The sequence below is a fragment of the Haliotis asinina genome, chromosome 7 (assembly GCF_037392515.1).
Source record: "Haliotis asinina isolate JCU_RB_2024 chromosome 7, JCU_Hal_asi_v2, whole genome shotgun sequence".
Lineage (NCBI taxonomy): Eukaryota > Metazoa > Mollusca > Gastropoda > Lepetellida > Haliotidae > Haliotis > Haliotis asinina.
In genome coordinates this window covers 37,491,071-37,502,507 of record NC_090286.1, presented here as the reverse complement: position 1 = coordinate 37,502,507, position 11,437 = coordinate 37,491,071, and the positions used below count along the sequence as shown (strand labels likewise).

Here is an 11,437-nt window from a genome sequence, read left to right as displayed (position 1 = left end):
CAATGTTAGACAAGGAGCATGCTATATGTCTCAATGTGAGACGAGATGCATGATACACGCCGTAATGTGAGGCGAGATTCGTGATATATGTCGTAATGTCAGGTGAGAATCATGATATATGTTGCAATGTTGGGTGAGATAAAAATAATAATAATATGTGTATTTATATTGCACCAAACGCCATTCACGAGACATGTCGTGATACATACACACCGAATACCATAATTCACATATTGCTTTAGTGATACACGTGTACACGCTTTCAATGATCCTATTTCGAAATAAATATTCTCATGTACTGCCGTTCCTACAACTTGTTAAAGCGAAACATTTTATCAGAATGTTTATCCGAGACAGGTGTTAAGCGACTAGTTATTCCCATCAGTTACTCAATCGGACAATATGGCGGCCACAAGAAGGACAGCGATCAGTGCCGTCTTGCTTCTCACTTGTAGACTAAACGTGCAGTCTCTCATTATGTCAACAGGTAATGACGTCAGCCCCAATGTCAACGTTACCAGGTTTCAGAGCTCTAGCTGGTATGTGTTTGTATCTATAGGCCGTTGTATGTCTGGCTACACGGAAGTCACGACACCGGTGTGCCTCTCTCACATCTTGGTGTTATTCAAGTCTAATACACCAAGGTGGTGTAGAAGAAAGACAATGGTTCAACTTACTTACAAACTTAGTACACGCCTTCAAACAAACTCGATAAACTTCGTACCTTGCCGAGTCGCTGTGAATGTCAGTTAGGTATATAGGTTAGTTGGAGTGACTATGGTACAATGAACACCTTTCGATCTGTTCAGAAGGTAATGAGACAAATAATACATCCTTTGTGACAAGTATTAACCGTCTTGTCATATATAATAAGGTTGTGTCGTTGACTTGGAACAGGTGTTGTGGTATAATTAGTCCAGACTTGCAATGTGCCCTGACGCGATAGATCCTGTTTTTTGCATGTATACTGGACAAAGATAGTTTATGATATATGAAATTCTGAATAATGATCTGTTTATTCATGTGACACACTGATAAAATATCAGTCATAAAAATACCGACATCCCTAACTAATTTGGTCCAGTATAGATGATCCAGTTGGAAATCTGGACGACTGTGGTATTGAATGAATGCCGCGTTCAATCGTCCTCTCGACGTCACATAGCGTCATTGATGAGTGGTATATGAGAGTATGTTTATCATCGGAGGAATAGGAAATGAACACAAAATGATAGAATGATAGAAGAAACCAAATGTGTGTGTGTGTGTGTCTGTGTGTCTGTGTGTGTAACGTATATTGTACTGATTTTGTATTCCGAGTGTCCAGGCCAAACTCCCGTGACGTTGTCAGTCAATACAAAGTGGAAATATTTCACGATAAGGAGAAATGAAAGACACTTTTAGGCTACAAACATAAACCCAGGTACATCTAACATTCACTGCATGAAATAGAAAACTGAATTATGACTCTTAAATCTTTTAAGGCAGCAGTTGTTTAGATTTAGTAAAATCATAGAATGTGGTCATAATTTTGTTTGGTGTCCTTGGCGCAGAAAGTGCATAACAAACTATTCAAATGATGCTGCTTTGCACCACACCAAAAATAGACAATTTCATACGTTTCCTCTGTACATCGTCCTGTGTCACTTAAAATGCAGTCGAAATATATGGTTCCATTTCTGAGGTTTCGGTTCAGATTTCTGAGAGACATCATGTTTTCTTTCTTGTCTTGTCATTGGGAAACATAAAGGGGTAAATCATAGACACCTTTATAAAAAGGGACCGTGAAGGTCCCACCATCCCTTCTTAAACCCGTGAAGGTCTGGGCTAGGATACTGACCTTCAGTAACCCATGCTTGTTGTAGGAGGCGATCGCGTGGTCAGGCTCGCCGACATGGTTATCATCTGTTCACATTTGCGGAGATCCTCATACTGTTGATCACTTGAACGCCTGGTTCGGACTCGATTATTTTCAGACCGCCGGCATGTAGCTGGAATGTTGGTGGGTTAAACTCACTGATTCACTCACTCTTTTATTTAAAAAATGCATTGCCAAAGGTCAACAGCATAAAGTATGGAACATGATTACCAACAAAACATGTATATTCCATGCGTCATGTCGAAGTCGAAGAAGAAAATAACTCGATGGTCTGTTGATTTTCCCCCTTATAAATTAACATGGTTGTGAAATTCTAAAGTATCGTGTGCTATGAGGGGACATATTTGCATTGCTTCCCTGCAAAAAAAAATGTACTTGTGATTGGTCATGGAATTATTTATGTAATTGAAATAAGCTGCTCGTCAAACGTGAGAACTTTTTAAGTTCTTATTCGCTTGTTAGTCACCCTAGTCCCCACATGTTAGCAATAGTTCAGTTTGTGTTTATATAAATAAGTAAACTCTATATTGTGAACAATCGTCACTCTTTGAACTGATGACTCACACGCAAAACCGAGAGAATCTTCTAAAGTTTCTATTATTCGTTCTGTTACTCTTGACTGGTCTATTAAAATATCGCCAATCAGGCTCTCTGCCTGTTACAACCAAGGTCCTCCTGTCCAGCTATATAAACACACGTGTGTTAGAGTCAATATGTACCTTACAGGTCAGTGAACGAATGTTAACAACGTAAAGCTTGTGTGTGGACACATCCATCGTCCAATAACTATGTTTGATCTCATTGAAATTCCCCGAACCGTGATGCTGACCGCGGCTCCTGTTCCTTCAATCGGATGCACCCACACCGTGCTTGTCCAGTCATGTATTGGGACTGGAGTGTTGTGGCCATTACCCTCTGGTCACTTTTGTGTTATTTCCCTTGTACTCAATTGGTCATTGTGTTTAATTTCTTTGGCGTTAAACGGGATTTTTCCACCTACAAATATTCCTATAATTTCCGAACAAATTGCCATTTAAGAAGGAGGTGTATGTCAGTTTGGATCCTATGGGAAAACATGGCGTAAAGAATGAACACCTTTCCTCGACAATGTCGTAGAATATAATACGTTCGTTTGATAATGTAGCTACTTCATAGTACATCAGGGGTGTTTAGATACATTATTATTTTTAAGCGCCATGTTCTCAGGCTAGTCTTGGCATGTCGCAAATTAAGTGCGACTTCTAGTTCCAAAGCCCTGTATGATCTTAACCGATTTGTTCTTGTCCACAATACTGTCATGTCTCAAAGAAACATTGGTGATAAATTTGTATCCCGAACTCACAACATCCAACATCTGTCAGGACATAACTCTAACGCCAAATACCTTGCCGTGTATTAAATATTCATTGAGAACATTGTCCCAAACAGATATGTTCATTATGTCCGCTCGAACTGTTAGTCAGCTCTTTAACTCCCTCTATCCTTCGAGTGTATTATGTACCCTATGTGCTGGGTCATTATTGAAAAGAGATACCACTGTTTCCATGTGGCTTTGCATCTCATTTCTGCGTTTGCACAATCCACATCATTATGTTACTTTGTGGTTTCATGCGATGATGCAATTTTGTTCCGAATTCTTTTGAATTAACATGACATGCTCTGGTCTCTTGACACAAAAGAACGTATCGTTTGTCCGTTGGCTTGACACAACAGAACATACATTTTCTCTGGTGGTTTGAGGCAGGAAAACATAACCTTTTGTCCGTTGGCTTGACGCAACAGAACATCTATTTTCTCCCGGTGGCTTGACACAACAGATTATACATTTTCTCCGGTGGCTTGACAAAACAGATTATCTTTTGTTTCTTTGTGCCTTGACACATGACAGTTATGTCCCTCAGTGTCTCAACACAACATGATATCGCATTTTCTAGTTTTATGATATAACATTCCTGTAACTTTGTGCCATGCTTAGGCATGGTAGGTGCGCAGTGTTAGTTAACGAATGTAATATCTTTCCCAGATACATTGACCCAAAATGACTGTTTCTCAGTCTCTTGGCACACTAAATGGCAAATGTATTCCTTAGTGCCGGACCTTAAATGACACATGTCATGTTGTAGCTTGGCACGACATGATATCTCCGTTACTTCGTGATAAAAGACGGATGGTCAGGCTCGCTGACTTGGTTCACACGTTCCCAATTGCGCAGATCGATGCTCATGCTGCTGATCACCGGATTGTCTGGTCCAGACTCGATTATTTACAGACTGCCTCCATATAGTTGGAACATTGCTGAGTGTGGCGTAAAACCCGACTCACTCACTCCGTTACTTTGAGCATTGAGACAACATGGTATCACTCATCTCCTATATCCGTTTTTGACTGAACTCAGTGCCTTGTCCCAACATGGCCAGCAACTGCATCACCGACACCTTCAACGCCGTCATCCCCAATCTGGGTTGCCTGGGGTGTCAGGGCGGGTGTGTGGATGGGTACATAATGACCAGCAACCCCCGACATCGCCGTGACACCAACGACACGAGCGGTCACTACACCTACAGGGACGTCCCCATTCAGAACACCGTCGACGTGTGAGTCATTTAAACTTTTATTAACTTCTAAACGACATGTGTGGAATTAAGGAATGCACACTTTGTATTGACAGAATGATGGTTGTCATCGAATTTGATATCATTTTTGAAAGAATTTGGATTCCTAATCTTTCAGCATTTACATATTTATAGAGCTTAAAATGGCTTAGCTGATGACCAGTGTTCGTACCGTTCCGATGTTACTTGAGTATTACATACACCAGTAGCTGGTTCATAATATCATGTTAACAGTCAAACTGACCCTTCACATTCTGCTGCCGTGAAAATAATGTCGGACGTATGGCTGACGCCGCTGTTAAACAACATTTACTGGCTAAAAGAAATGCCAGTGACTTCTTCTGGAGGCATGGTGGGCGTGCTGGCTAAGCCGCCAGGCTAGTGATGCAGCGAGTTTGAGGTGACGGGATCGAGCCCATCTGTGTAAAAACCTTGGAGTCAGCTTTGTATGCAGGCTCTTTCAGTGTTACAACTCCTAATGTGCAGTACACGACCCAGTGCACTTAAAAGAACCCACGAATCCGTACGTATATTACCAGATTTTGGCCATGTGAATGCATGCAAACACCTGGCTGTGAGTACAGCAACTTACAGTAAACTTGAACAAAGTGCTGTGACTATCTGTCCCAGTCCACTCAGGTGTGAATGGGTACCCGCAAGGACGGGAAAGCCACTTCAACTCGTTGCATCGAGTGGATGCAAGAGTTGTATGATGCACAGGGAGTTAAGATTGAAAATTGTGCCGTTTGAGACTGACATCCAATGATCAAGTTAAAAAACAAAGCACCTTTTACCAGGTGATCTGGATATTGGTGCTATATACATATGTCAAAATAATAAATATCTGTAGTTATGTTTGCCACCCAAAAGACGAACCGTGGAGAATCACACCCACTCACTATATCGCCCTGCCACATGTCTCTGCAGGACGGAGCCCCAGTGGATCTGTGTGAAGGGCGACCATTGCTGTGCTGGTTTCTTCCACACGCAGATGGGACCGCAGTCTGCATGTGCTTGTGAGCATAACTGACATTAACAAGTACCACCTGTATCGTCTCTTAATCTAGTTATATGGTTGAGCCTCGCGTGTAAATTGTCGGGAGAGAGAAAATACACATTTGAAAATTGCATTTCAGATACGAAACGTTAGATATATCATTACATCCGTTGTTTCACTCTGTGGTACGATCAAACATGCTATTCAGCGTAAGTGGAGGTTCTTAGGGTAAGGTATCTAAACTGCCAAGTGTGTACGCTTGAAATTGGATTTAAGCAAAGAATGACAAACATTATGAAACGTTATCCGGCTGAAAACTGTCACTGAAACACTGCAAGTAATTGTTATACGCGTTTCAATACGTTTCGTGTAAGACGAAGGCTGTTGAAGAATGTTGAAGTACACGGTTATATGGATGTGTTCCTACAGGGTGTGGTGAAGGGTGCTCCGCCTGCTCCAGCTACAACAACTGTCAGTCGTGTTTCTGGGGGTACAACATGGTCCGACACACACTCCCCGGGGGTAAACAGACAGCAGTATGTAAGCCGTCGGGTGGTGAGTGAAGAGATTACGCCTTAATTACGACAAATCCTTCCCTACGGTAAACGTTGATCTATCTGATTCTCTTGGGCAATATTTTCGGAGACACCATGTTATTTGTGTGTGGAGGTACCTTCCCGTCCGCAGATATCTGTTGTGTGGCAAGGTGCGTTTGTCTGTAGCACGTGGAAAGGAGCTATCCCATTTGCAGATCTTAATTTGTATGTGAAGAAATACACGTCTGATCTTGAGAAAATTAGTCTCATCTGCAGATGATGGCATGGTGAGAAGTTCAGTATCATTTGCACAAGGTGGTGTGTGCATTTTCGTTCTCATTTACATCATTCTGTACGTAAAGAGGTAAACGACCGAACATAGTAACCTCTGGAAGGATTCTTGTATTTCAGGTCTTAGACAAACAAATACATCTATTTTCTGTTGAAACCAAAAAGAAGTATGTGGAATCAATAATGGTGGAATCTCGTCCAGGCCGCAGCCTACATTTCCTCCATGTTTCAGTGAAGTGCCCCAGCAAGAATACACACTGCTCCTACACCATGTACATCCGGAGCTCGGTCGGCTGTCTGGGCTGTATGTCATGTGACGAGGGATACCTCCCAACTTTCAACCACCTCTACTACCGCCCCACAAACGACCCCCACGGCAGCTACACCTTCAACAACATCACCATCAAGAACACCAGAGACGTGTAAGGCAATGAGCATACAATTTGAAGTAACGGTTATTAATGATACATATTTACAGAAATAGGCGCCGTATCCAATCCATATAGGAAATACAAAGGCATTTTTAACGATCGTATCCTCCTTTTATAGCGTGATGAATATATATTTTTCACACATTGAATGCCATTTAGAAATAGTGCCAATATTTTGTGTACAGAGATGAGAAATACTTAGCATTTTTGTAAATTCAGATAATAGATCATATGATGACGTCTTTCGTAACTGTTCCATGTCAACTGACTGTCCTTACCATTGTTTCCCTGCCTCTTCGCACCATACCAATCGATCATGTGCCAGATGTCACAGACCTTTCACCACGTATCTGTAGTATCTTAGACAGGTATCAAATGAGATCAATGTACACGCTAACCCCTGTTTGACAATGAGCGACTTAAGGGCGAACTTACACCACGGAAATTATCGTTTAAATCCCCGGTGAAAGAGTTCAGTTCCAGATTCGCGCAGATAATGATGATCTTTGACTTGTCAATACCTAGTCTAGCGACTTAGTCACAACAAAATGGTTTAAATCTGAGACCTGACTCGTGTGTATTTCCTTCCTTGTTAATAGGATGGAACTATGGCTGACATGGTGTGTAAGGCAGCGTTAAACCTATCTCACTCAAGACGACATATATCCAGCCAGGGTACAGATTTCCAAAGCTCTCCTAGCGCTAGGATAGTCGTAAGTGCCATAAATTAATATTGACTTACGACTATCTTAGCGCTAAGAAAGCTTCGAAAATCTAGACCCCGGGCCTAGATTTCCGAAGCTCTCCTAGCGCTAAGATAGTCGTAAGTGCCATAAATTAACATTAACCTACGACTATCTTAGCGCTAAGAGAGCTTCGAAAACCTAGGCCCAGGGCCGCGTTTCAGTGCGGTCATAGACCTACAACTCTCGTCACAGTCGTAGCGCTAAGATCGCTATGTGAAGCGGGGCCTAGATGTGATCATAGCTGCAACATTGTTATAAGTGACGACGTCAGTTTAACCAAGGTTTTCAATAGTCCCGTGTCAAGTTTATGCGCTTGCTTTCTAATGCAGGTAGTATTGTGTGAATACACTCATCGTTTCGTTTCCATCCAGGAATGAGCCCCGTTTTGTGTGCGTCAAGGGACTGAATTGCCGTGATGGTTGGTTCAGGAAAGACACACAAAGATCGACCTTCTGTGACTGTATGTAAATTATTCACTCGTTGTGCAAATGATAAACATACATGCCAAATAATGCGGTGCTGAACTTACATTCAGTTGATGTATTATTGTCTCGAGCCATAGATTGGTATATACCCGTCTTCCTTGGACCAGTCTGCATTGTATTTTAACAAACATATACATATCAAGAATAATTTAGCAATGACTGATCAACAAACAGGAGCGTAGCTACCATTATAAATAAAAGCCTGGACGTACACATGATTGCTGCTAAAAAGGCTGGGCAAACCCTCATTATTGTCTGAATATAAACTTTGCAACCCATGGGGCTTACAGGAAAATAATGGCCGGTGGCGTAGCCTAGTGGTTAAAGCGTTCACTCGTCACGCCGAAGACCCGGGTTCGATTCCCCACATGGGTACAATGTGTGAAGCCCATTTTCTGGTGTCCCCCGCCGTGATATTGCTGGAATATTGATAAAAGCGGCGTAAAACAAAACGCCACCCACCCAACCACTACACGAAAATAATGGCTTGCTACGCGCTTGCAAAAGATAGCTATACAATCAATATGTTGATGTTTTCGGGAGATGAGAAATATATACATACCTTGGCTTATTTTTATATTAGACAGAGTTGGGATCTGGGGTTGAAAACGTAATTTTGCCACATTTTATTGCAAATCTGTCTTGAGCCATCCATAAAAACTTTAAGCAGTGCCAGAAAATATACTCTCCGCAAATCTGAGCTTGACTACCATCCCCTCTACACTGTATTCTCTATAGAGTTATCGCTACAGGCCTCTACTGTGGGTACAAACTTACATTTATATGTATAAGTGACTGGCTGTGACCTCACCAGTGCGAGCTGACACAGTGTTTATCCTTAACACAGGTTACCTTGTATTCAGGTGTTTAATATTAAGTCTCTGAATCCTTTTAAATCCAGACTTGAGTGTTTGTATACCTTTGATAAAAAGCGTCAAAGTAGAACTTAATACGGGTAAATGTAAAACCAGGACAATTCATGCTTTCATTTCATTTAAAACGAATCCTGTTTTTCATGTAAGACTTTAAACATGCATTGGGTGCACTCTTTACAGCGCTTAATGTGTGCATAGACACCTGTACTTCCCAAGCTATATCGGAAGGGGTTATCATATATGTCACCTGGGAAGTAATCGCTATTCATACTGGATCGCGACGTGATATGCAACAGACATACAAGTCAGCGTTTATCTTTTTCAGGGTGTGGAGAAGGATGTAGCCGGTGCACTGACAAAACCTCCTGCTCTAAATGTGAACCGGGATACACGTTAAGCCAGAATGGCACCGTGTGTTCAGCGAATAGTCTATGAGACTGAATAAAAAGACGTCCTTCTGAAACGCTGTCTCAATCGTGGGTTCTACTACAACGGCCCGGTGTGTTATTTAACATGCAGTGGTTTTAGAGTTATCTCCGTTGCCCCATGTATACATTACATAATCACTGAACAAAAGGAATAATATTCTTTCTTTAACGTCACTTACTTGTATTATTTGTATTTGATCACACGTGTAAATATGTAGGTAGGGATCTGAAATGTGAAAGCTCGTGCCGGGCAATGCGTTTAATGTATTAACACTGAGCATTTGTAGAGTTATATCAAGGTGCACTCTGCCCATTACTTGTTTTGAGTGGTATACATTCAATATGTATAACACCACTTTTAGCAACATTTCAGCTGAATGATCGAGGTTCACGATGACATCTATTTACCAAGTCAAGTATGCTTTGCTGAAGACCAGAACTCGGGGATTCAATATCAAACCTATATTGGTACAATCCAAATTATGTTTGGTGTTAACGTACAACAACAGGCAATATGGTTTATGGTGTTTCGTCAACCAAGGTACCAAAGTACCCGAAGATGTCATGTATAAATTCAGTAATATCGTAATAGATGATATAAAAAGACAAAACTCTTGGCAAACTACGCTAAGAAGAGAACCTATTGTACGATTCCGACTACATAATGAACATATGCATGTTTATGAACCAAAGGTAAAATGAAAAATGGTGGTCACGGCCTGATCATTCAACACCTATTTTCGCACATTTACATGTGATATACCATGTGAAAAAGAGATTTAACGCGTCCGTTATTGATGTCGAAAGAGCCAGGATGTGTTTACATAAGTGTAGGCTATAAGTCGCAAGCAAACGTTCAGTCGGTATGACAGCTTTAACTTCTCGCACCCATTAAGCCGTGGGGGTTTGATGTCCCGTAAGTATGTGCACAGTAGTCCCTGTAAACCAGCTAGATTGTTACATTGTATACATGCACCCACACTTATATACTTCACGTGTCTCTTCACACTTGTAGACAAGGTGAACGTGATGAGATAGCCTTTTATATAGCCACAGTTTCATCACAGTGTGTTTCATTTGAGATATATTTGAATCTATCCCAAACGGTATGTCTGCATCGGTGGTGGTGTTTTGCTGTCTGGCAACGTGTCAATCTACAAATGAAAAATAAATTGAATTTTCAGTCGTGTTTGATATATACACGCACAGACACACACGTACGCACACAAACAAACACGCACACGCACACGCACACACACACACAGCGAGACATACAGATACACGCACACAGACATACACACACGCACACACACGTACATACATACATACATACATACATACATACATACATACATACATACATACATACATACATACATACATACATACATACATACATACATACATACATACGAATGAATGAATGATAGGGAACAGGCTCAAAACTCCTTCATATACACAAGGTCTCTCGGCGCTCAACGGCTCTTCGGGTGTACATAAAGATAGGCATGCTTATTTTTAATTCATATGTATACATAAACAGAAACGTCTCTATTACAATAAAGACGTTGTTGTCCATATTTGCTTTGTCTGTATATTGAAATGCCACAAGTTACCGTATATACAAGACATTAATTATACTGCATATTTTCATATGTCTTAGACATGTTAACTATGAAAAGCAACCCTTGAAACATTATAACGAACAAACAATGGTAAGTTACATAATTGAAAATTCATTTCCTGCACAAATCTTCACTGCAATGCAATGTATTTTACACCATATTACCCGTCATTGATTATATTTCACAAACTGCTGCACAAATAAGTGATGGTGAAATAGAGAAATTTAAATTTAGCGAAAGTTTTTGTTTTGGGTTTTTTTTCAATTTCCAAATGCATACAGTGGTAATGGAAGTATTTTTTCTTCTGTTCATGGATCTATAGACTTATGGGCAAGTCGGCCTTGACATTGAGGATGTACATGTACATGCCTTTGTTTGTTTGGGGTTTCCGGAAGAGATTAAAGGAGAATGGCTCCGTCATGTTGGGAGCCTTAAGCTTAGCAAACGATGAGGAAGGAAGAGGGTCCGCCATTGATCACTGGTATTGCCTTATTGTGAAGTTGATTGAGGCAATGTTATGAAACTTGTTAAA

General features: G+C 41.0%; 1 protein-coding gene across 1 annotated transcript; it reads left to right on the top strand.

Annotated features, from left to right (window-relative positions):
• Positions 1-380: 380 nt before the first annotated feature.
• Positions 381-10,858, top strand: LOC137290998 (uncharacterized). Its single transcript, XM_067822233.1, has 7 exons — positions 381-487; positions 4,275-4,473; positions 5,419-5,507; positions 5,918-6,043; positions 6,548-6,737; positions 7,864-7,952; positions 9,178-10,858. The coding sequence occupies exons 1-7, from the start codon at positions 403-405 to the stop codon at positions 9,285-9,287; spliced, it is 888 nt and encodes a 295-aa protein (XP_067678334.1). The 5' UTR covers positions 381-402; the 3' UTR covers positions 9,288-10,858.
• The last annotated feature ends 579 nt before the right edge of the window (positions 10,859-11,437 follow it).